The following is a 27,483-nucleotide window of genomic DNA, read 5'->3' on the forward strand; positions in this document are numbered from 1 at the left end:
GACTGGACTGGACTGGACTGGAGCCAGACACGGGATAGGGTTTACTGCCTTCACTCACAGTGCTGACCAGCCATCGACCCGACCCAAGACAACGCACACAGACATTACATTACACACACTTTGCCTATGGGACCAGTTCGGGGGCTGAGGCAGATTGGAGCTGGGCTGAGCTGGACTGGGCTAAGCTGGTGAGGTCTGAACCGAAGCGATTTCCCCCCTCCCCAACAAAGCCCTTGCTGTGTGCTGCTCTCTCTGGGGCTGAATGAAGAGTTAACGTTGGCAGACAGTTTTGGAGACAGACAGAGAGACAGACAGACAGACAGACAGACAGAGCTGCTGCTGATGCTGTTCTGCTGCTCGTTGTGGGTTGGGTTTGGGTTCGGGGGTTAACCCCGTCCTGTGAAAAGCAGCTTCAGACCCCCATGCAGGAGGATGCTGATGGGCAATGACTGGCGACAGTGAGGACCACCTTTGTCAGAAAGCGCTCGACATAGTGACAGAGCTCTGCTTTAAGGGTATCGTCGAGCACGAAAGCTGCTTGGATTTCTCCCATTCTTTACGTGATCGAGGCCGACCCCGCCATCAGGAATCAGGTAAAATAATAATAACTAATAACACTAAGGTAATAATAATAATAACCAGAACAATAAACTGATAATAACTATGATAAACTAATAACAACTCTAATAATAAATAATAATAACTAATAATAACTAATAATAATAGCATATGGAAAGCCCCCGGTTAAGGTATCTGATCTGATCTGATCTGACGCTGGTTTTATCAATTCACTTTATATATAAAAAAGAAATCATTTGATGTGTGTGTTAGCTGTGTCTAACTGCTCAGGGGAGGGGGGGGGGGTGGATGGGCGATTTGTCTTTATCAATGCAGTGTGTGTGTGTGTTTGAATGTAGACCCAATGTCTACACATTGGAAGGACCACTGGCCACCAAAAAAGCGACTGAGATCCCCCCCCCCCCCCCCCCCCCACACACACACACACTGATCAGACAAGTTAAAGGCCATTGAGGAAATCATTGTAAAAATGAAATGTAACGGTTGCTCCAATAATAAGATTGCTCCAATAATACTCTTAGCCCTGACGATGAATTCCAGCACAATATTTGGCTGTAAAGGGGTTGGGGTGAGTCTTGGACAAGTCAGAGAATTGACCCTTTCTCTTTCTCTGCTATTGCCTTTCTCGACATGGGATTTGAAGGGTTAATTGGGCTAATTCGCTCTCGTTTCCGAGCGAAGTAAAATTGGCCGTAAAATTGCACCAAGTGACCGATCTGTTGCTGAAAAAAAAGTTGCAGTTTAGTACCTGAGCTGAAGGTGTGAATAATATGGTTCGCTTTCTGATGCTTTAATGGAAAACTAATGGAAAACGACAGTGGACTGTCGACAAGTGCGCGTTGAGGGGTAATTTATGAATGGTGCACAGTTCAGTTCAGGTCTTAACAGTTGTCCAGTTGTAACATGAATGGCAGTGTCCGTGTGGTGTGGGGAATGGAACAAAGTGTGTGTTATTCCGCCCATTTCATCTGAAACTCCCCCCCCCCCCCCCAAAAAAAAAAGATGTGTATCTCTCATAGCCTTGTGAATAAAGCTCTGTGTTTTTGTGTGTCTGTGTGTGTGTGTGAGAGAGAGAGCAGTATTGGTCTCTGAAGAATGTGTAGTTTGGAAAGTTTTAAAAAGTAAATCGATCTTTAGTGACTGTACTTCAACAACAAAAAACTTGCATTTATACAGCGCCCCTCACGCAGAGTAACATTCCCAGAGTTCAGGCCAAACTCCTATAATAATAATAATAATAATCCTTGCATTTGATATAGCGCTTTTCACGTCGGGAGGACGTCCCAAAGCGCTTCACAGAACACACTGTGAAATGAATTAACTGTATATTTGTGGGTGAACGCGGCAGCCAATTGCGCACAGCAATGTCCCACAAACAGTCGTAGATTGAAAATGACCAATTTATTATTGTTTTGGGTTTTGGAGGGAATATTATTAGGCTCTGTGTGGAGTAAGGAAATTTGCCCAAGGTTGGCTGAATGTTCAACAAGAATGTTCTGCCATTGACTGTTTAGTGACTCAACATCTGTTTCTTATATTTCTTTTAAAAATCTTTGTGTTTGTTTTGTAATCGCCCAATGGTTCAATGAGTTAGGTCTTTGGATCCTCAAGACTCTGTTAAGGGGAGTCCACCCGAAAGCTATTTCCTAGTAAATGCACATATTTTCCTCAATCAGAATCTATTCTGTAACGGTAATGGTATATGGTTGGTAATAAGTAAGGACATCAATAAAAACAAGGCTACCACACCCTATTATTGATTGCCATTTTGTATTCCAAAGAAATGGGTAAGACTGTGCCATGACTGTAGAGTTATGGCACATTTTCTGCCACGTGTATAATTATTTAATTTCTGTTCATAATCTACGTGACGCTACTAGTATTAGAATAAAATCCAAACAACATCAACGTGTATTCATATGGCCACGGTTAGCGCCTCAGAACACTTAAAAATTAACCCCTCATTTGAAGAGATAAGTGTGGGTGAAATAAGATGCATTTTGTAAATACATTAAATATTTATTTGGAATTAAATAAGACAGCAGTAATGGCATTTCTTATTGCTTTTAGTAACATACTGTACTCATGATCGATAGGGGTTTTTAAAAAAAAGAAGAAATGGATCTTGAGTTGATTTTTTCTTTTTAGCCTTGCTGGTTAAGACTTAAGACTTTATGACTTGGGCTTAAGGGTCCCAGACTAATAGGGTGTAAGACTTTAAGTGCAGTGACTCCATATATATGTGTGTGTGTGTGTGTGTGTGTGTGTATATATCCATGCGCACTCAACATAAAGCACCTTTGCTTCAGTGTAAATTCACATTACATTGGAAACCATTACATTGGAAAATGGAAGCATTTCCTATTGGTGTGATGGGGAAATTTTTCTACAATTGGGATTGAGGCATAATACTCGCCAGATCCAATAATGTTACACAGCAACAAATAGGACACAAGCTGCTGATAAAATAGACCATTCTGTTTCAACTACAAATGTGATGAATTGATGCTATTGGGACTAAATGAAACCCATGCAGTGGGTAGATTTCATCTCTTCCAAATGGAGTAGAGTTGGATGTTCTGCCAGACTAGACCCTGGGGGCTGCAACTCCCGTGACAAGGAAACAAAATCATTACTGTCAGCGTTCCTCCTCTTCCTACAGTCGGCTCCTCTTCCCCCTTTGTGGTTTTATTCTTTCTCACCTTAAATTGGCTTTCTGCTCCGATGGCAATATTAAAATTGAAGCAGATATTGAAGCAGAAGGGAAATGTAATTGGAGAGCAATGAACCAGAAGCAGGTGCACTGTGTAGCCATTTCTTTTCATTGCAATGCCATGATTTTTTATCCATTTGTGCCAGTCGTGAAGGTGTCTCTACTATGGACAGGACATTTTGCCAACAGGGCATGTGTTTTTACAAGGTTCAGACCTATATTTCTACAGTGGGATTGAACATAAATGGGGCACTACCAGGAATGTTGAACCAAACTCATGCTAAGTCTGATCTAGAAGTGCTTCAGTGCTAATCCTGTCCTACTTGATCGAGAGGTAAGTGGTATCTCCTCGGGCTGAATGGAATATTGGAATTAAAGCAACTCTTTGTGACAGTCTTGATAGTCCAGTTGTTGAGCCAGTACAGATGGGGCAGTCTCCAAGGCATTATTCATGATGGTCTTGCCAGCAGAGTGGAGTAGCAGACCAGTTGCTTGAGGCAGATATCCTTCCCATTCAGTTCTTATTAATGCTGTAAGCCAATACAAGTAGGATGGTCCTAGCTGGACAAACAGTGGAAAGCTTGTCAGGCAGTGTAGCAAGCTGTGCAGTTTTAGCTGGCTAAACTCCTGCGGTACCCCAACACACAGTCTGGGGTCCCCAAGCCTTACCACTGTGCCTAATATTTTCCAGAACTGGATAAGCAGAGGTGGATCCCTCCAGACACAGGGAAATTTATAATGACATGGAAAAAGTAGATTGTTTGTGAATACTGTAGGGAGAAAAACACATTTGCAATCTGATGTTTGTTAGTCATCATATATGCAGTTTCAGCTTTGGGTTTTTATACAACATTGATTGTTGGTTCATTGAGAATCATTTGCAGTAGATTAACTTGGATGAAATCACCAGATCATGACAAAGGCTGGAGAAAGATTAACATCTCCATCTGTCAATCACAAAAATTATCTTGGAATTATCTGCAACACTCACGAGAGAAAGTCACAGCAGATAAATGGGAGTTTCCTTGACTCAGCATTGATGAAGGTCAAAGATAATCTACTAAAGTAATTTGTTTTGAAACAACGCTGATGGAAAGAAACAATATTGGAAAATGTTTATTCTTTCCATAAAAGAGGTCAGCCTGGCTCAGTTGGTAGCCGTGTCACCTCAAAGTCAGAAGGTTGTGGGTTCAAGCCTCAGATCTGCAACTTGAGCTCTTAACCTAGGCTGGTATTCCAGTGCAGGGGTGGGAGAGAATGCTGATTGCCAAAGGTGTTGTCCTTCAGATGAGAAATCAAACCAAGGTCCCATTGGCCTGATCGGGTGGACTTTAAAGACTCCATGGCACTAGTGAAAAAGAGAAGGGAGTTTCTCCCAGCATCCTGGCTAACAATCCCCAGATAAAAATTATCATTCATGGCTGTTTGTTGGAAATTAATATGCGAGAACTGGCTGCTCGGTTCACCTACAAATGTACACTCACAACATTTCACAGTAAATCCTGTAAAGTGCTTTGAGATTTTTTTGATGTGCGATAAGGCATTAGATCAGATGCAAGGATTATTATCATCATATAATTCAGACATATTTACAAATTGTTTTGGTAATGGGTTTCATGCCCAAATCAGGGTTGTATGGTGATGATTTTGCAGGACTCCTGCTAACCTTGCAGAGATTCCTCTGTGCTACAGGAATCAGAGAGCAAATAGATCTGGGATAGTACTCAAACAAACAACATTTCTATGTTTTATCTATATCCAGTGGGGTTCGAAAATGTAGAAGGATTTTTAGCAAATCTCACCTGCTGCTTTGTTGAATCCCTTTGCAATCAGTGTTTTATATAAAAGTCTGTGCAGTAGCAATTGAATGATAAAAGCTACGAGACAGACAGGGGGAATTACAAGAACCTTTATTCGGCTTTTGATTTCCAATTTATTTGGCCCCATAACACCATGTCTGAGCTGAACATGCATCTGATGTGCACAATCCATTTCAATGCTCAAAAACTGCAGTGTGGTAACATCCAGCCACCAATTGATGGACTCAACTGCTGTGTCCATTACTCTTATGGCAATGTAACTGACAACTTGAAACTTGAACCCCCCTCTCCTTGGAATAGTCATGGGGGTGGGGGGATGAGGAGGGGAGGGAGGTGGAGAGAGAAGAGAGAGAGAGAAGCCAGTACAAGGGTTTTCTTTTTATGCTTACACTGTTCAATCAATTTCCATTTGCCAAAATATCAAATAGGATGGGAAGACCCAATAATAATAAATGATAATCCTTGGCATTTGGTATAGTGCCTTTCATGTCGGCAGAATGTCTCAAAGCGTTTCACAGTGAAGTGCAGTTACCATCATTTGTAGGCCAAATGAAAAATAGATATAAATGATAAATCATTCTAAAGCACTCTGAGACATTTTGATGTGATAAAATGCTGTGAAAGTGCGAGTCCTTCCTTTCAGTGTGAATCATAAAAGTTTGCAACTGCTTTTTAAAGAGGTATAAATTCAGAACAAATCTGCGGAAACACTACCTCAGGGAGTGAGTAGTAAACGTATGGAATAGGCCCCCCCCTTCGGGGGATAGACGGTGGAGGCAGAAAATGCTGCTTGCTTCAAGAACAAATTAGATAGATTTCTGCTCGAAAATAATATCTCGGTATACAGTATGTAGTTTGGGGCACGACTTGCTAAGCGACTGCCAGGATGGTGGAAGGCGAAATAGATGGACTTTGTTTTTCTTTTGTCAGAAAATTGTTATGTTCTGATGACAAGACTCCATCGTTAAGAAAGTAGACCTGTAGAAGCAATGGACACAGACTATGATGTCGCAGAGTAAAGTCCTGACATTTTGAAATACTGTTAATCACCACTTTATGTTGTCACATAACATTTCATTTAAGTGCTGGCAGCAAAATAAGCTCATGATTTTTCCTCGCGCTGATCTTTTCTGCCAAAGAGTAAACTTCATTTAACTCAATGAATTAAAAGCTTTTGGATTGATTGATTGTGTGCGCTCTGCATTCTATCCTGTCACAGCTCTTTGGTGGACTTCTAATTTGTGACTGCAATACAACATGATGAAATATTCATTCAGATCCCTTCAGAACATCTGAAAGGGCTACCGCTGGATTCTGCATCACAGTGAATCATTAATGCTACAGAGATCCAGATTAAAGGGCATCGAAACCCGAAATCTAGATGTGGACGAGCAGAGGGATCACTTGCAGCTGTGCGATTATTTTCTTATGTTTAGCCAAGCATTGCGATTAGTTCTGAAAATGGCACGCAACCCAACTCACTTGGGGTTTTGGTCACTGCAGCTCATCTATTTTACTTTCATCTGAAAGGTCAATGGTGTATCTGTACACAGAAAGTTCCTGCTGTAAATATTCCCCGTGTGATAACTGAGTCCTGGTGTGTGAGCATTAATTTAGTTACTTGTCTCGCACTCTCAGTATCACTTTAATTTTAAAAATGATGATGATGAATGTTGATTCAATTTAACATCTGTTGGCGTCCTGTGTGTTTTATTGATGCAAATAGCAATGCCAACAATTCCATTGCAGTAACTGATCGGAGTTACTTGACTGGACACTAGGAGAGAAATGCACAGTGGAGTTAAGACAGCAACATTCACACAGTTAGGTAGAGTGATATGGCACAGAAATTGGCCATTTGGCCCAACTAGAGCCAGAGAAGCTGATGAATAAAGAATGGCCACTTGGGTGAAGGACCAGAGGATTTGTGGGTCTATACTCCAGCATGAATCAGCTCCTTGAGAAAAGGGCAAATTGACAAACACTGTTCATTGCTGCATTGAAAGAACAACAAAATCACCAATGCACATTTTGCTGTAATTTGCAACCGGCAACCGATTTTATTGTATAACTACGGTACAGCAATAAGAAAAGTTTGCACCTTATAATATGCCAGCGGTCAGGTAGCTTCATAGAATAGTGCCCTGTTTGATAGTTAAAATCTGTCTTGAATCTTGAAAAAATGGGTGCAAATCATTACTGGTTCAAGGTGTGGTTTCTGTTTCATTTCTATACGCTCGGGGTTTGGTGGATTACAAAATTGCGAGGTGAAATTGGAATGAAATTTTTGATCATTATTCATTATATTTAAATTGAAAGCATCTGTTTGCTCATTTCAGATATTTCCATAAGCCTGCTGTCTCTGGTGGTGACTGCCTGCGGCCTTGCACTTTTTGGGGTGTCGTTGTTTGTCTCCTGGAAACTCTGTTGGATCCCATGGCGTGAGCGAGCAGTGTCGTCCAACACCAAGGAGAGTCAACAGGACCAGCAGCACTACGCTGATGAAGAGCCAAACGGACAGGAATACAGTCAAGACTTCCTGAAAGAGCCTGCCCCCTTTCCCGATTCAGCCATGAAGATTAGCCACACCTCACCTGATATCCCCTTGGATGTCCAGGCCAAGAACAAGGAGAACTGTGCTCATAATCTGCGAATGCAACGGCAAGTCACTGAGCCAACATCGTCATCAAGGTCAGTGGTACAGTCTTTAAACTACTGCAGTCAAAAATGTCTCATACATTACTTGTAGTAATGTCCCTCACTGACCCCTCTTCTCCTCACACCCTCCTCCACAACACCCTCTCCTCCACACTCGACACTCTTGCCCCCATCACCTCCCGTACTGTCTCCTACTCTCGCTCCTCCCCCTGGTTCACCACCCACCTCCGCTCACTGAAGAGCCAGGTAGTGGGCCGCTGAACGCACCTGTGACAAATCTGGCCTAACGGTCCACCGACAAATCTGGCTGGACCTCCTCAAAATCTACCGCTCCACTCTAGCCTCGGCCAAGTCGTCCTTCTACTCCAGGATAATCCTGGAGGCGATGAACAACCCCAGGCTTCTGTTTTCTACCACATCCCGACTCCTCCGTCCCCCCCGCCACCCCGCGCAGGTCATCTCCTCCAACCTTCACTGCGAGGAGATGCTGGATTTCCTTGAATCCAAAATCAAGGGAATTCACTCCGCGGTCACTTCCCCTCCAACATCCACCCACCCCCCACCCCCTCCATCCCACACTCCGACTCCTACCCATCCTCCCCTACACACTTTTGTACCCGTTTCCCCACCCTCTGTCACCAAACTCATCCTATCCCTGAAACCCACCATCTGCTCCCTTGACCCCATCCCCACTCCATTCCTTATCTCCCAGCTCCACCTCCTTGCCCCACATATCACAGACATCGTCAACCTGTCCCTCTCCTGTGGCTCTGTTCCCATTCCCTTAAAAACTGCCACCATCACTCCCACCTTGAAAAAACCCTCCCTTGATGCGTCGCAGCTATCAATCTCCGGCCCATCTCCAACCTCCCCTTCCTGTCCAAGGTCCTGGAACGAGTTGTGGCCTCCCAGCTGCGCTCTTTCCTCTCCACCCATTCATTATTCGAACCCCTTCCGTGCTGCCCATAGCACAGAAACGGCCCTGGTCAAGGTCACCAATGACATCCTGACCATCTGTGACCAGGGCTCCCTCTGCCTCCTCATCCTCCTCGACCTATCGGCAGCATTCGATACGGTTGACCATACTATCCTCCACTGCTTGTCCTCCACCTCAACCTTGTCCTTGCCCTGTCCTTGAGTGGTTTAGGTCGTACCTCTCCCACTGTCTTCACTTTGTTTCCACGAATGTTTTTTCCTCCACCCCCCGCACTGTCTCGTGCGGTGTCCCTCAGGGCTCTGTCCTCGGTTCCCTCCTCTTCACCCTCTATACGCTCCCCCTGTGGTGACATCATCCGCAGACATGGGGTTAACTTCCACATGTATGCGGATGACACCCAACTCTACCTTTCCTCCTCTACCCTCAACTCCATGACCACCGATGTCCTGACAGCTGCCTGTCCGACATCGAGTCCTGGATGAGAGACAACTTTCTTCAGCTCAACGTGCGTAAAACTGAGGCCCTCCTGATTGGCTCACGTCAGCGCCTCCGCACCTCAAGCGCTGACAGCATCAGCATCCAAGGCTGCACTCTCCACCTCTCAAAGCCATCAGGAACCTCGGGGTTCTGTTCGACCCTGAGCTGTCCTTTCTCCCTCATATCCGCACCACAACTGGCACCGCCTTCCATCACCTCCAGAACATCGCCAGACTACGGCACTACCTCACCCCTCACGCGGCTGAAACTCTGGTCCACGCCTCTATCACCTCAAGGCTGGACTGTAGGAACTCTCTCCTCGTCGGCCTTCCCGGTCCTCCCTCCACACTGCAGGTCATTCAGAACTCTGCAGCTCGTGTACTGTCCCGCACCAGGCTTCGCGACCACATCACTCCCACCCTCGCTCGGCTCCACTGGCTCCCCATCCCCCAGAGGATCGATTTCAAGATCCTCATCCTCACCTACAAGGCCATTCACGGCCTCGCTCCCTCCTACCTCTCTGACCTACTATCCCCCTACCTACCTGCCCGTACCTTCCGTTCCTCTGGCTCCGGTCTGCTCCACATCCCCCGCCCCAACCGCCCTACCATCGGTGGCCGGGCCTTCAGCCTCTCAGCCCCGAGGCTCTGGAACTCTATCCCCCAGTGCCTTCGCCTTTCCTCCTCCTCAAGACCTTTCTCTTTGACCGTGCCTTCAGCTCCCTCTCGACTCTCTACCCCCTCCTCACTCCCTCCCTTCCCTCCCCTCACCCTGACCATTTCCCCCCTGCTCGAGTCCTGATCCAACTGTACAGCACCTTGGGACGTCCTCCCGACGTGAAAGGCGCTCTATAAATGGAATCTTGTTGTTCTTGTAGATTAACATACCCGTAATATCGATTCCAAAGTTTCTTTTAAAAATCCCATTTTAAACCGAGTTCCTGTCTGCCTGTTCAGGTGAACGTTAAAGATCCCGTGGCCTTTCTCCCTCTCAGTGTCGTGGCCAACAATCCCCCAAACAAAATTTATCGTTGGCTTCATGACGATTTGTGGGATATTGCTGCGTGCACATTGACTGCTTTTACACTTTATCTTGTACACTGCGAAGTGCTTTGAGACGTCTCCTGACATGAAAAGTCTAGATCCAATGTAAGGATTATTATTACTATTATTACCTTGCCTCAATAATGTGCATATTTGCACTTTAACGATAAAGCCTTGTTTATTGGATGTGGGTTGTGGTGCTGTATGATTTCATGATTTTCTATTGAAATGTGATTGTCTTGGTTCCAGGCACAATTCAATAAGGAGACAGTTAAACCTTTCGAACCCAGACTTTGACATCCAACAGTACCAAAGGCAGGAGAAGCCGACAGGGATTGGTCGGATTAAGCCTGAGCTGTACAAGCAAAGGTCAATAGACACAGACGACGGACGGAGGAATAACAACAAATCCTGTGGGAAGATCAACTTTGTGCTGAAGTACGATTGTGACTTGGAGCAGCTCATCGTCAAAATCCACAAAGCCGTCAACCTACCGGCCAAGGACTTCTCCGGCACCTCCGACCCTTACGTGAAGATCTACTTACTCCCAGACCGCAAAACCAAACATCAGACTAAAGTGCATCGCAAGACTCTGAACCCTGTGTTCAACGAGGCCTTTCTCTTCCCCGTCCCCTATAACGAGCTGGTGAACAGAAAGCTGCACTTCAGCGTGTACGACTTTGACAGGTTTTCCAGGCACGACATGATCGGACAAGTGGTGGTTGATAATTTTCTCGAGTTGTCGGACTTTCCCAGGGAAACCATGCTGTGGAAGGATATCCAGCACGTCACCTCGGTGAGTCTCTCGGACCTGTTAAGATGCACATCGTATCTTGTTTATAACACATGTGGCCTGTGGGCCTGGGGCTAAGAGGAGGGCAGAAAATATCCAGCTTCTGCCACTGACATGACACCTATCCTCCGAGTAATGTAGTTGACAATATTATCAAAGTTTTATGGTATCACTGTTTTAGAAAAGCTAATTGTCAAAGAATCAGCAGTGAAGAGGCAATTTAAATGCTGTTATAATGCATTCTCTTGAAATGAGATTCAATGCAGTGTTAAACTGCTATCAGTCATTCAGTTTGCACAGTGCTTATAAATAGAAAGCGCTCTCCCACTTTCAGCTGCATTTCCACAGAATCGTTATTGAATATATAGGTGTTTCTGTTCTTATTTTGCTGCTTCAGATGCGTGTTTCTGTTCATATTTTGACCTCTCCGCTGCACCATCGATGGCCGTGCTTCAGTCACTACTCCCCGAAACTCTGGAACTCTCTCCCTCAATCCCTCCACCTTGCCCCCTCCCTCCCCACCTTCAAATCTTGCCTAAAGACCTTCCTTTATCATCGTGCTTAGATTGGGGTGTAGTTTCTGAAGGCTTGCTCACCTCTGGTGGAGCAAAAGGGACAGGGCAACACACAACTGATAGTGGTTTGCTGAGCAGAGGCAAATGACATGTACTATCTTAGCGGGAATCATGGGGAAGCAGTCAGGAGTAAGAACCAGCTGGATTATCGTGCTCCCGTTTACACACCTTCTGAATGACATTGATGTATTAGCAAAGAGTCTGTGAAGAGTACTTGGGATGATTCAGAGATCCAAGTGCAATGTTACAAGGACACCTGGATTACATTGAACCTGTTCTCTAGGGCCATTGAATAAGAATTGATAATTTGCTTTGCGACTTCCTTCTGAATTTCTCATTGATTCTCAACCGAACTGAAATATCCAAAGCATATTTATTCTTCAGAAGGCAATTTTCTTCTATTAGCGTTCATATTTCAATGAGAATTGAAGCCGTGACTTTGTCTCATTAGAAGCACAGATAATGTCAGTCAAATAGAAAACAATAGATGAAGCCTGTCTTATGTTGAAAATCTATGTCTCATGTGGCAGGCAGCCTGAATCTCAAAGATATATTGGGTCTCGCAGTTTATTGTTTCAACCAGACACACTACAAGGCTTCAGATATCTGCAAATGATATGGAAATCTTTAGTCAAAAGCTATTGAGCCAACTTAAGACATCTGAATATAACCAGCACCCTCTTGCTTGCAGGAGGAATGTATTTGATGTTATCTGAATATCGTTCCAATTGAATCTCTGAGCAATACTCGCGCCTAGTTAGCTTCTATCTATTTCAGACACATTTCCATTCGGAGATGTCTGAGTGAAAATTTCCAGGCACCAACAAAAAACTTCATATATCTATTACTGTATATTATTGTATCTATTATTTTTTAGCCCGGATGAAACACTTTACTGTTGTGCTCTTACTGTGGTGGGTGAATTTGAATGAGCTAATGGCGAGTTTTTATAGTAAGTTTTTATAGTAAGTTCCCAGCAAAGATGTAGCTGAAGTTAAAATTGACTCACGTAACAAAAACAAATGATCGCAATCGGATATCACATCATCAACACCTCTCAAGGATTTACTGTAAAGTAAAGTGTAGTGACTGTGCGTTGGTAGGCAGTATGGTGAGTGATCAGAAAGCTGGTGTGCATCAGCGTCTTTTGAATACTTCAACTTTACAAAAATGTGCACATAAGACAAAATAATGTTGATTTCCTCCCTTCCCTCATTCAGTGTAATGGCAAGCAACCAAAGGCAAGCTTAAGGGATATACTAACCTCTTTTCTGTCTGCCGGATCGGAATTGGCAGATTTCCCTCGGCTGTGTTGTGGCTTCTGCAAATGGTACAACCTCTTCCCAGAGAGGAGAGATTTTTTTTATAGAGTTTTTTTGGAGTGGGAGTGGGGGTGATAGGGGGTTGAAGAGCAAGGAGAGGGACTGTTACATTAGAAAATACTCCCTCCTCAGAGTAACATTTCCTCAGTGGAGCTGTAACCCATCGCTTGTCTATGTGTGTGTTTTCATGAATAGTTAATAATCCCCAGAATGACTCTGATTGAAGGATCCTTTTTCATAGCAGGCCTGCATTATAAATGGGTCTGTCCCTTTCTATTACATAAATTGACTTGAATTTTTCCATTAATTTTCTTCATGAAGCTTTGTTCAGTGTAAAGTATCAAGTAGGCTAAGTTATTACGTATTAAGAATTCAAGGGAATTTTTCCTGTGCCAAGAATATCCAAGAGCTTTGCAATCTCTTTGCCAGTTCCTTATTATTTCCTTGCGCAATAATAGTGAAAATATTGTAATCCTTCAATTTGATAGAACACCTTTGACGTTGTCAAAGCATCTCCCAAGATTTCCTGTGAAGTGTAGTGACTGTGTAATTTGCAGGTGAACATGGCAGGCAGCCAATGTGCGCACAGCAATGTCACGTAACCAGCCGCAAAGTGAATGACCAATTTTATTTGGGAGGATTTCTCCAAGACACCCTTTTCTATTCAAATAGCGCCATGAATCTGTAACATCCATCTGAATAGACCTGAATAGATTAGACCTTGGTTTAAACGTGGCTTCTCTGACAGTGCAGTCTATCTGTATCAGAATCTCCGTCAAACTTGGGTAAATCCAAAATTCCAATGTGGGACTTGACATAGAGGCAAAAGTGCCACAGACTGAGCCACACTGGCTCAGGGTTCCCTTTTATCCACCATCTCCAAAGCATTTTCACATTTGTAAACCAGGACATTGAAGTAACCTCACAGCAATATAATCTGAACATGGTATTTCACTGTAATAGCCCAGGAGAGAAATATTTCCCCCCTAAGCGCGCTTGTACAATATTGCTTGGAAAAACAGCTCCTCCTCATGGATTTTCAACCCTTTTATTTTTTTCATTGCTAAACAACAGGGTTGCTTTGTAATTATACCGGAGTTTAGGATAGCATTGATGTACAATTTCAATGGTACGATGTGCAATGGTTGACATTATGCCTCTCATCAGTACTGCAGCCAAAAGACCATCACTTTCAAAAATGATGCCTGTCATGCTTAAAATACAAATAATTTCCCTCTCGACAATTGCCAGATTTTTGATTCACTTCCTTCCATTTTATGGCCGTAAAGTAGCTTTGTCTGCAAACGCAGTCACTGCACTTCACGGTAAAATTCCATGAAGCGCTTTGAGAATCTCAGCAACCCGATAAGACACTATATCAGACACAAGGATTGTTGTTATTCATCAGTTATTAATAATTGTTGCTCGTCACGTATAAAATATATCATTTTTCTGAGTGCCCAAAATTTGACAATTTGTTGAATTCAGTCGTGTTTCTGTAGTCTTTTGTTAAGTCTTTATAACGGGATTTCCTAGCTGAGGCCTGAAATGTCACTTTGCTGTAGTCCGCAAAGCCGCGCTGGCTGAAAATACATCACAATGTTGCTGAACAGAACAGAGTCTTTTGTCCCTTTGCCTTGAGAGGAACAGAGTAAAAGCCATTTCTGCAGACACTCAGCATCGCAGTGTCAAATGCAGCTTTTTAGCACCGCACACCACAGCGCAGCGCAGCACAGCACAAAGCTCTAAAAATAGTTCAACACCTTTTCACAGGAGATCCTGAGCCGAACATTCCTTTTGCTCAAGGAAATGGGAAATAAATTTATTATTTATTATCTCATGCAAATAGCGTATCAACACAAGTTGAGCCTTTGCTATTTTCTATTTGTATTCAACATGGAAACGTCTATACATCTTTTCGCACCCGGCCGAATGTGAACCGCCCACTGTATCACAGCAAGTTTATTTTTGGCATCTCAGTTAGCCATAACAACAGGGAGAAGTGCCTGAACATCAGCCAATTTTACCTTGTTCCTGGTTCCCCTTGTGTATTTGGGTGGCCACAGTCAATGCATTTTGTAGTAGATATTGTGAAGCACTTTAAGACAGACAACCTGTCGTGGAAGGCTATGTCTAATGCAAGGAATATGTTTTGTTCACACATCCTCTCTTAGGAACATAGAAAATAATGGAAAAAGAAAGGGCCATTTGCACATCAAATGCAAATGGAGTGTGGAGTCCTGTAGCTCAGTGGTTAGAGCACTCGCTTTGCAAGTGAGAGACCTGAGTTCAATTCCAGGCAGCGGGAAACCTTGGGCAAGTTTCCTTACTCCACACAGAGCCTAATAATAATCCCTCCAAAACCAAAAACAATAATAAATTGGTCATTTTCAATCTACGACTGTTTGTGGGACATTGCTGTGCGCAATTGGCTGCCGCGTTCGCCCACAAATATACAGTCAATTCACTTTACAGTATATTCAGTGAAGCGCTTTGAGACGTCTAGAAGACGTGAAAAGCGCCATATCAAATGCAAGGATTATTATTATTATTATCAAGCCCATTTCTTCCACAGGATCTCCTGTAATGTAACCCATCCAAACCATCAGTGAAGGAAGTTCTGTAAAGATATTCCTTGACCCCCAAAGTCAAGCTAACTCCAGGATATTCATCCAGCTCCACATCGCCATCCACAACAATACTGCATTCCCAACAATGATGCCTTGCACATTGTAGACCTGAACCTTTGCAGGCATTTTTAACTGTGTAGTATTAGAACCTGTAAGATGATTGCAGCCATCGTGTTCCCAGTAGTAAAGCTTTCTCTATTCTCTATGAGTTCTCTGCCTTGCGATCTAAGGTGCAGTTTGACTGTATGACATGCACACACCACAGAAAGCTTTCTTCACTGCAGCTCTCGAGAGTGAACCCAGAGTCTCCAGACATATCTACAATTTAACTACAATCTTTTTGTCAGCATTTTTCTGGCAAAGAACAGTACAGCCTGCCTTCCACATGCTCTCTAATGGTTCAAAATGCCGTGTTTGACGTTTTGGGGCTGGTTGGAAAATGTGGCATTACATAGTTCTTTTTATCCCTATGTTTAATAGAGTAACCATCTCAAATACCTTCCAAATTTACTACAACTAATGGCATTTCTAAAGCACTCTTCATGCTCGCTTCATGTGGACAGTGCCAAATGCTGAGCAAGAGAGGAGGTGAGACTTAAAGCACTTTTAAGACTTTTAACATGTTGCATCAATCTTAAAATAAGCTGTACTGGCACTAACCTGGCCTAACCTCAACAACCCCACTTCCCACAACCTGTTCCATATGATAATTACCCTCTAGCTAAAGAAAAAAATTCCTGGTGTCTGTTCTGAAGTTGCCCTTCACGGATTTAAGTTTGTTCTACTGTCTTGGTACGTCCTCAAACATTGTTCTGGGTTTACTTTTTTTGATCCCATTTAAGCCTCCCATTGATAATTTCTCTCCTGGACCAGTGCACCTTATTTCCCTCACTGTAACGTCACTGATAACATGTTTGAGTGGCTTTCTTCCACTCTATTCTGGCAGCGATTAGGTAGAGTTATGGAAATGCATGGAAACATGGCAAAATGTCAATTTCATGGTTTGGAAACAAAGCTATGATTTTTTTTGACGAATCGAGGAGCTCAAGTGGCAGGGAAATTGTGTCAGGCTCGAATCTCATTTCAATTTGTCTATTCAAAGCTACAGCGTAGCTCCGCTTGAATCTTTTTATGATTATTCTAGGAAAATGTGGATCTGGGAGACCTGATGTTTTCACTGTGCTATCTTCCTACTGCTGGGAGGCTCACCATCACCATCATCAAGGCACGCAACCTCAAAGCCATGGATATAACAGGAGCATCCGGTAAGGAGATGCCATTGAAAGAGAGCATGCTGGAGTTTCAGCGCTGAACGTCAACAGCCTTTTGTCTTGTGCTGAACAACGCTCTTTCCTTCCCACAGATCCGTACGTGAAGGTTTCTCTTATGTGCGAAGGGCGAAGACTGAAGAAAAGAAAAACGTCAACAAAGAGAAACACATTGAATCCCGTGTACAACGAGGCTATAGTCTTTGACGTTCCCACTGAAAATATTGACCAAGTGAGCTTGTTAATAGCTGTCATGGATTATGATCGGTGAGATTCCCGTTTAAAAATAACTTCATGCCTAATTGTTGCAGCTATTTTTGTAGACTGAAAGAAATTTGTTGGATTACAAGCTTTGTTGAATTATGTGAAGGTCGATTTAGTTTTTTTTTAAAAAGCACTATTTTGCAGTTGAGTTGGCCAGATAAAACCTTATTGTACCCATTATCCATTCATCTATCCATTAATAATGTGCAAGGTCAATGTGAAGGATCATTTTTAATTTCAATGTGCTGCTTAATCGTAACGTTCTGAGCACAACTTGTCATTTTGCACCGACTTCCCATCAGTAGGAATCCAGTGTGTGAATATTACAAGTTAGACTCCAATGTATTCAAGCCTCTTCTCTTAAAGACACAAGCGTGTCTCGTGTTATATATAGCCTTTGCTTTGGATGACTTTGCTTCGCGTCCCCAAATCCACACACACACTTTCCTCCAGGCATTGGGTCAGTAAGGTTACAGTATGCAGGTACCTCTGGATAATGTCAATGCTTGTTCCTTGGTTATGCCGTGGTGACTGGGGAAGAAGCAGACATATCATGTTAGGAGGATCTGCCCAAGGCATTTTTGACTCTGTCTCGGAGACAATATGGCCTATACCCTCCTCTCCTTCCCTCTGCCCCTCCCCCAACCCCTTGTCAAAGCGACTTGTAGCCTTAGGAATCCGTTAGCATTGCCGATGCCTTTCCGCGTTATTTGTTTGAGACACAGTTTCTGTTTTCAACTTTAAAGGAAAAATTATTATGGCAACTTTTCACAGTGTAGGTCACAACGAGGTCATCGGTGTGTGTCGCGTGGGAAATGACGCAGAGAGCCTCGGACGCGATCACTGGAATGAAATGCTGACGTATCCTCGCAAGCCCATAGCCCACTGGCATCAGTTGGCAGAGGTATGCTACCAATGCTTGGCTAACTAAAATCCATCTGATGGGTTTACCAGCTAAAATAGAACTGCAGATTTTCAGTGCAACACAATGCAATGTCATTTACATTTCTACAGCGCCTTTCACATTGGGAGGTTGGCAGGACATCACACAGGCAACTGAGCTTGGGTGGGGTGGGGGGGGGGGCAGGGGGTGAATACAAAAGGAGATCTTAAGAAGGCTTGAGGATTGGGGGGAGGGGGGGTAAGAAGATTGAATACGGCCTTTAAACGTAGGGAGAGAGGCAGAGGGAGTCCGGGATGGAGTTCCAGAGAGCAGGGGCAGAATGGCCGAGAGCTCACCCACTGATGGTGGGGCGGGGGGGGGGGGCGTGTTGACAGAGCGTTAGCAGAGTGGACAATAACTGCCAGTGTGTCACGGCCAGTCATGGGATCCTCACCCCAAAGTGTCAGAAAAAGATTATGGGTAATGGGGAGAAGCATTGCCAATAACTGGAAACGTTAGTGTCTCTGAGTCAGTTAATCCCATTGCATACCACTGCTATCTACTGACCCTAATAATAGCAAACTCCAGCTCCTTTCTGATCAGCTTCAGCTTAAACCATTCTGAACTTCAGTTATTTGGGAAAGCCTCCGTTCAATTTCCCTGTAATTAAAATCAATCCGACCTCTGAAACGGTGGCCCCTGCAACCTTCTCATTTGAATGACAGAAGGTAACAACAGAGGTTAACAGCAACTGGAACGGCTTACCAGGAAGCATGGTTGAGGTCAGGGGTTGGATTTATTTACGAAACAGTTTGATGCTGTAATAGGAAGACATTAGGTGGATATTCTGGAAGGATAAGATCAAATGAGCCGAGTGACCTCATTCATCCGTATCTCTCTTGTGATCTCGTGTCAGTCTCTGCCTCGTTCCTCTCAGCCACTTGCAGCGCTGGGTGGTGTTAGGTCATTTCAAAAAATCGACATGGTTTCGGTGTGCAGTCAACCTTTCTTTCCCCCGTCGCCCTCTTCACTCTGTGCACTTATACGTATTGATTGAATATCACTCAAATAGAACAATCTGGTACTTGATGGTCACTTTTTGTGATACAAGGGCAGGTCATGGAGAGCACTTCTACATTGTTCCCATACAAAAGGCGCTATATAAATGCAATTTGTGTTTTTTGTTACTCTTCTCGCTCTGATAGTAGCTCCTCGTAAATGACAGATAATCCACAAGAGAAAAGGTTCGAGAGGCTCCTATCCAGCCTTCCTGGTTAGTGGCTCAACTTCAAGCTGGGCACTTGTTTGGTATCAGAATTACTAAGGAGTGGTTGCCTTGTCTCCAGACATCCCACTTTCTAGTGTTCACAATATCAGTGAATTTATTGTTACTGCGGAGGTTAGTAATTGGAGGTCACTTAAATAACAGGTCAGAATTATGAATGAATGAATTTATGAATGAATGAATGAATTAATGCATTTTTACAATAACAGCAATTGAGTTCTGCTCTTGCAGATATTTTAACCGTCTCCGCCTGCTCTGATCTCTATCGCAAAGAGACGATGAAGTCAACATGCCCAGATTGACCATTGAGGGGTAACTAAAGTGTGGGAAAACTAAAACATTGTTAAGAACAACCCTAGAGGGTATCATTCCCGAGCACCATGCAAGTGTGATTCATTAGAACTGAGCATTTGACTGAAGTGGAAATTAACAAGTTAGTAATTGTCAGAATGTGTCGAAGTTGTCGAAACCCTCCAAATACAACTGGCGCTCAAGTGAATAGAATATGGCACCTGAAACAATTTAAATATCATTTAATATAATAATAATCCTTAAATTTGATACAGTGCCTCATCACGTCGTTGAGACATCTCAAAGCGCTTCACAGAATATACTGTAAAGTGAATTGACTGTGTATTTTGTGGGTGAAACAGTCACATTATATATAAATATCCAGAATTTTATTCTGAATATTTGTGCATTGTTATTTCCAGTGATCTCTAACGCTGCAATACACCTCCCGCTGTCAAGAGAGATTGAGAAACTGCAGTTGTATCTTTCACTGTGTATTTTTACATCTGTTGCTATTCTGGTCACGTTGTCCAATTCCCCCGCAGGTTATCATGTCTCTCCTCACTCAATCTTTCCCTTCCTCCCTTCCCCAGCACAAACAGTTCAATCATCTGATTCTTTCTTTATAATTTATTCCCCTAAGACCCGCTTGCTCTTTCCTGAACCCTTCACGGTCCGCATATCTCCTTCGTGTATTGAGGGCAAGTGAAACAATACAGTGCACTCCAGAAATAGCCTCGGTGGAGATCTATACAACAGTAGTATAAATTTGAAGACATTGGAAGACAGCCCACCATTCCAAACAATAGGAGAACCGTCAGATAATTCTGAACAGTTACTATGATGCTCAGTGTATTGTGTGGTGAATGTCAATTTTGGGTTGAGAGCATTCCCTGTCGTTGTGCTTTGAGACGTCTCAAAGACGTGATAAGGCGCTACATCAAATGCAAGGATTATTATTATTATTGTCCACAGAAATCAACAGCAGAATATACCCTTTGATAAGTATTGTCACATTCATGCTGTGTGGAAGGTATTGATTATTTGTTCGTTGATTATTTTTCCACATTCCTTAATTCCCTATCATCTAATTACCTATCCTCCCTAGCCTACGGCACACTTGCATTAGTTGGCAGAAGAGCAACAGGCTTGTGTTAATAACTAGGGATGAATCAGAATGGATGTTTCCAGCTGTGAATGTAGACCTTAATTGATTCTGCATCGATCTCCTCTTAGTAATAATAATCCTTGTAAATTTGATACAGCTCCTTATCACTTCTTCAAGATGTCTCAAAGCGCTTCACAGAACATACTGTAAAGTGAATTGACTGTATATTTTTGGGGTGAAACGCGGCAGCCAATTACGCACAGCAGTGTCCCACAAACAGTCTTGGAGTGAGTGACCAAATTATTATTATTATTACTTTTGAGGGATTATTACCCCTGGAAAAGCGATCTGCCAAACGACTAACAACTGGGTTACTACTTACTGCTAAGGGTAATGCACACAAATTCCTTGCAATCCAGGACCTGCACTATCTGCCTGTGGTGAACTGGTCAACAGTCATTGAGATGCAGATCAGTGACTCAGGCTTGAACTAGCAAAGGTCTGTGTTCAAAGGCTATATGAATTCTGTCCTACACAACAGTTTCACCCTAAATAAATAACATCAAAATGAGTACGGACTGTTTTCATTCTATTTCTATAATATTGACCAAGTTTTTTAATATATATTTTGTGTGTGTGCGCGATATGATGTAACATGACTGCACCTGATACGATCTATGTATAGGAAGAGAGCCTCTTGAATTTGCCCACAGCGACGGCCCTCAAACAGGCAATTAGCAAATGATGAAAAGGAGTGAAATTAAAACACGTTAAAATGTTCTGTTCACATCATTTCTCGGGCACCTGGTTCAGTAGTGATTCAATTACTAACAGCGATGCTCTCTCTCAATCTCTCTCTCTGTCTCTCTCTTTGTTTCTCCAACACAGTGGGTGGGCCAAGCTAGCAGTGGCAGCCAAGAATCATGCAATTCTCTAAAAACACCGCCATCTCCTTGAATGGGGGGGGAAAAGAAACCATTCCTACCAATGGATTTACAAGGACTAAAGGGATCTCATCACAACTAATGCCTGAAGACTTATACCGAGAGACTTACAATTCTGGGAGTTCAATGCCTATTGCCTAACTTGGAAAATCTTTTTTTCTTCTGTTTTGCTATGTTGTGTTTTTTTGTTTGTTTTTTCCCATGCATGGGGACATCGTATTCAGTTGCATGCGAGGTGGTGGTTCGTTTTAGACTTGGCTCAAAGTGAGCACGGCCGCGTCACAAACTGGACTAGCTGTGATTTTCGTTTGTGCTTTGATGACGTTCTGGGTTGAGACTCACAGAAACGGTGACCAAAATAATGTTTCTGACATCAGTGTTTTTAATCTTCCTGAATATGTGCCTGTATTTATTTGATTGGTTCATTACTTAACTAACCACAGTAATCAGTTGTCAGTTTCCAAAAAAAAATACCTTCAAATCAAACCAAAACTATTTTAATACAGGATATGCATGTTTTATTTACAGGAACGAGAATTGTAGACATTTTTACCCATGTAAACAGATGTGTGGTGTCATTTACTTCCATTACATTTTTGGTGAACTTCGTTTATTGGGGAAGGGGTGAAAATCCAATTTCTTTTTCTCCTTTCTTATCATAAACACCAATTTAAATGTACTGTGATTTATTCTTTATAGACATACTATGTTAAAAAAATGCTTTGTTTCAAATAAAGGGGAAGCAGTTTTGACATGAGCCCTTTACTTTGTCTTGTTTCTGTACTTGCTTGGGAATCCTTCTTCCAGGTGAGTCTTCAGCAGTCCCAATTGACTCAGCTGATGGAAGTGGACTGATTCCTGACACAGCAAAGATGGTGAGGGACGGATCGCTAGAAGGTAGGAACCTACAAATTGATCCTAAAACAAGAACTAAATGACTGAATGATCTACACCACTGAGGCAGAAGGTTAAGGGTTCAAGCCCCACTTGCAAGGCTTAGAGATCAAAGTCTGCTGGTGCAGTTGTTGGAGGTGACATCTTTCAGATGAGAACAATGTCCACCTGCCTGTTCAGATGGATGTCAAAGCACAAATAGAAGGAGGATGATTGTGTGTGGGTGGGGGGTGTCACAGAACAGCAAACAACAACAACAAAATTACATTTGTATAGCGCCTTTCACGTCGGGAGGACATCGCAAGGCGCTGAAGACCCAATCCTATTCTCACCCCACATCCCCATACAGTTATCAATGGGAAAAAGTTATCGAATGATTAGTAGAAGAAACACGAAGGGATGTTGCTGTAGTGTTTCCTGCTTCCACCCCGGCTGAGATAAAATAACTCTAGGACCATCCAAGTCTGTGTGGAATTTGTAGCTTCCATTAATACCTTGTGATCAAATGAGCAACTCAACTTAACCTTGTTAGGATCTGTGCCAATACATGACAGCATGCAATAATCAATTTGTATTTTGCTATTTATCAAAAGCAGCTCCTCATTGAAGGAAAATGCAAAGAAAATTGAACAAAGCGAAATGAAGAAGGGAAAATAAATACTTAATAAAAAGAAATCGCCAAGAATTCGCCGTGAGTAATCTCCCTGTCATTCTTGTTTTTAATTTATCTTTAGAGCTTTTGCTTTTCAATGACCAGGTTTTTATCTTCTATCCCTCCACGCTCAGCGCTTGCTTTGTGTTTGATCATGTCATCGTTTGTCGCTTGATATTTTCTTCATTTCAATCTTTTGTGGGCACGCTGTCCCTTCAGTGTAAATGTAATTACTGGAAGCTTTTCCACATCAAATCCAATTCTGTCTAGACAAGGACTTTAATAACTAGGGATTCATGCAATTAAGCCTTACAAACTGAAGGTTAATGCTCTTATCTATTTTATGGTCTCATAAAGCTATATTGAAGCCTCTAGCATGTGAACTGCACACCATTCTCATTATAATGCCATATATTATAACCCTGGCTGCCTCATAGAATTAATGGATTTGGGCTTCTGACTTGCAAATTATATTTTGTGTTACCTCTGCTTCCATCCTCCTACCTTTACAATGGTATATAAGGTACCATTCTAATATATAACATGCAATGTTATTCCAACATTATATTTTGAAAGTGAGACGGATTGTATAATGATGTACATGGTGAGATGTCTCCCTCTCTCACTTCACCACTTAATGTTACTTCCATTCTCTTTCTGCCTTTGAGATGCCCTGGTCTCCTGCCCATCTCTTGATGATACTCCTCTCTCTGTCTTTGAGATGTCTCTCTTGATTTCTCAAAAAAGCTCCAGTATCTGAGTTGAACTCACAATAGGTGTGGAGTGGGGAGCTGATGTGCTTTATTATAACTACTGTCAAGTAGAAAAGGGTCAGACATCAGCAGATCATGAAATATTTATCCCTAAAGGAGTGTTATTTAGCATGAATAATTTTCAAGTTTTAGCAACAGGAACTGGAAAAGGCCATTAGGGCACAACCATATGTTCCTTTGATTTAATCTCAGCCCTCCCCACTGGCTCGGCTCCTCACCACAGCTCTGTCTCCTCCCCCCCACCTACCCCATTAGAAACACATCTTGTTGTTCTTTGAACCCATTTATATTATTTACCAGTAACTTGGTCCTCAGGTCTATTCTCAACAACAACAGCCACGGCATTTTTACATTGAGATAGCACCTTCCACGTCTCGGGTATGTTTCAAACCATCTGCACAGAGCAGACTGAGAGCTCGAGCTTTCGTGAACAAGCATTCTGTTTGACTTTCCTTTTCACTCCTAAACATCCTATTTTTAAACATGTGGCCTGGTGGTTCAAACCTTCTCTGTAATGAAGAATCGCCAAGATCAGTTGTGTCAGAATTCCATTTGGGTCACCCTGAGGCCTCCTCCTTTTCAGAGCACAAACCCAACTTTCTTAACTTTTCTTAACATATCACATGATCACAAGATGGGTCTGAATGACCCCCATTGATTACCCTCTGCATTAAGAAACACTTCCTGGTGTCTGTCCTGAAATTGTCCTTTACAACTGCAAACCTATGTCCTCTTGTTTCATTGTCTTGTTGTATCCTAAAGTATTGGTCTGGCTTTCTCAATCACACGCTTTCTGTTCAATGTCGCCAATTGGACAGTGAAAAAGGTTGTTTCCATACTTCATCGATGAAGAAAATGGTTCAATTCGGATATATAAAAGTTTAACTTTTATGGTAGAGTTTTTTTTGTTTTCTCAATGTAATAATGATTTTCAGACGAATGTTTAAAGAAGAGCTTAGGCCGAAATATGATTCATTTTCTCAAGCTGTTGGACGATGTTCTGTGCAACTTTTATGATGAGCTCGCTTAACATGAACAATCCGTTAAAATAACACTTTCATCACAGTTAACAATTAACATATCTGTGGTGTTCTGTAGAGATGCGCCTTTGGTAAAAGAAAACTCATTTTTACCACCTTCCAGCATGAGATGCATTTACTTCAGGCCTGATAATGCAAACCACCTGAGAGGTACAGAGCAGATGTGTCCTGTTGGAGGCACAGAGGAGAAGCGTGAGCTGACTGCAATAGTGTTAATCATGTCGGAGTCATTCTCTTAAAGCAGGAAATTGCTCCATTAGGAAGAATCGGAAAGGCACTTAAGGGAATAGCCCAGATAGTTTAGATGCATTTATGAGGAAGCTTACTATACACACAAGGGAGAAGGGATTAGAAAAGTACAGAAGGGAATAGTGGGTGAAGACTCGTGTGGAATATAAACACTGGTACAGACTAGTTGGGCCGAATGGCCTGTGTCTGTACTGTGCAGTCTATGTAGATCACAATTACATAACTACATATAGCATGATATGGCATGCACATGGGTCCAACTAGTCCATGCTCGTGTTTACATCTGCACAAGCTCCTACCTCTCCTATCCTTTTTCCTATTTCCTTTACCTCATTTTTTTTATTCAGCAACCCTCACGCTTGCCCTACGCTATGTAACCTTGTTATCTATATAAATTTATATATAAAGCTATATAATCTTGTAATCTACTTCTCAGGTAATGTTCCCAAGGAATCCTCCTAAGAAATGCCACAGATTAGACCCCCACCTATCATTTTCTTGGCAAGCTCAATACCTACCCACGATGTGAATAGCAAACAGAATCTGTTCCATAGCGTATTTTCCTATAATTCCAATGCTGTGCTTCGGGCACTCAGTTCAACTTGCAGCATCCAAACTTTCCCAGCGTCTCTTTGAATCTCATCATGAAATCCCATTGAATAACAGGAATGCTCATTCTACATGGCACAATAATGGTGGATTAGGAAACCCTCTTATCGCCTCTCCTCCCCTCACACGTTGACCTAGAGATGGAGAAGGAAAAGCATATGAATGTGATTTTTCATCCAGACATAACAGATGCACTTTCTAGGGGATCATTGCACAGTGATCAGGAACAGAAACCTGGGCTGATTTATCCACACTCCCCCACCCCTAAAAAAAACTTGCTCAAATACATGAACTCAATTACTCCAGATGAGATAGGCTAACTCAACACATACTGAGAATCAGAAGCGAGACCTCCCTTCTCATCATAGCTGATCACTGGCCAATCTCTTTATCATCTGGGTCACTGGAGGAGTTTAAGTGGTTCTGTTTACTGCAGCCTTGCTGTGTATAACGTAGCTGACGCATTAGCCTACAAATACAGTCATTCCACTTTACTGAAGTTCCTTTGAGGCGTTCCCCCTGATGTGATATCAAATGCAAGTTTCTTCTTTTGTCTCAGTGTTCAATAGCACTTATCTGTTACACAACTTGATAGCTATCTGCATCTGCCATCAATCTCAGGCTTTCCTCTTGAGTCGAGCAAACCAGACAATCTGGCCTGTAACACACGCCGTATGCACCCTCAGCATGACTCTGTGATCAGCCAGAAAGAAACGCCCTTCAGCAGGGAATGCTCATTGTACTGGTTTAAGGCCAGCAATGTACACTTCCCCATTGTGTAGCCCCCATTGTGACCAGATGCAGTTCTATCATATTAGTAACCTCAGTGTTTGGTATAGAATAGTCAGGAATTACAGCAGTAAATTAGAGATTAAGCAAAATAGTCCTTCTAGTCTGAACTGAGTTGGTGACAGCTGTAGCACCCCAAGTAACCAAGAGAAGAACAAGCAACAACAACTTGCATTATATAACATCTTTCACATAGAGTAGCATCTCAGAACACTTAAAGCAGAGAGCAATGAGAATGAAGGATGAGCCCCTCCCACTCGTTTTCGAGGGAATTACATGAAAAGAGTTATCTCTCTGAGGACAATTTATAGAGAGCTGTAAGATGTCAATCAGGAATGGAGGGAGTTAACCAGAACAATACTTTTGAATATTCCATGGCAACAGAACAAGAGGGCAGAGAGGTTCAGGGGTGTGAACAACAATTTTTTGGGACAAACAGCAGGAATATATTTCTTTACACAGAGGGTAATCAACAGCTGAAACAGGTTACAAGGAAGGATGGTTGGGTTGGGACGCTGCACTATAAAGAAATCTACTGTAGCACAATGGGAGGACATTTGACCAGTGTATTAGTCTCAGTGATTTAGTGCCACTCATTTAAGAAACAGCTTGATGCTGGAATAGGAAGACAGTAGGGCTGGTAAATTGGACGGATGAGATCAGAATGGATGATGTGCCAGTTACAGACCAATCACAGAGTTTCTCCTCGCTTAGCCGACAGTGCCTTGATCAAGAAGATAGACTAACAGATAAGGACTCCAACTACTAGGAAATATATTCCTTTTACTTTTTTTAACCATGTCAATCCCAAAGCATACAATGCATCAATCGAATACGTCCTAGGAAGTTACTGAAAATCGTGTTACTTTGAGTTGTGAAGGAAACCT

At 42.7% G+C, this 27,483-nt stretch overlaps 1 protein-coding gene across 1 annotated transcript; it reads left to right on the top strand.

Annotated features, from left to right (window-relative positions):
• The first annotated feature begins 356 nt into the window (after window positions 1-356).
• syt9b (synaptotagmin IXb) lies at window positions 357-22,328 on the top strand. Its single transcript, XM_007887794.2, has 7 exons — window positions 357-593; window positions 7,452-7,803; window positions 10,477-11,023; window positions 16,692-16,812; window positions 16,911-17,082; window positions 17,854-17,983; window positions 21,535-22,328. Exons 1-7 carry the CDS (start codon window positions 446-448, stop codon window positions 21,601-21,603), a joined length of 1,539 nt encoding a protein of 512 aa, XP_007885985.1. The 5' UTR covers window positions 357-445; the 3' UTR covers window positions 21,604-22,328.
• The last annotated feature ends 5,155 nt before the right edge of the window (window positions 22,329-27,483 follow it).

Source organism: Callorhinchus milii, unplaced genomic scaffold (genome assembly GCF_018977255.1).
Source record: "Callorhinchus milii isolate IMCB2004 unplaced genomic scaffold, IMCB_Cmil_1.0 Scaffold50, whole genome shotgun sequence".
In the NCBI taxonomy this organism is placed as follows: Eukaryota; Metazoa; Chordata; class Chondrichthyes; order Chimaeriformes; family Callorhinchidae; genus Callorhinchus; species Callorhinchus milii.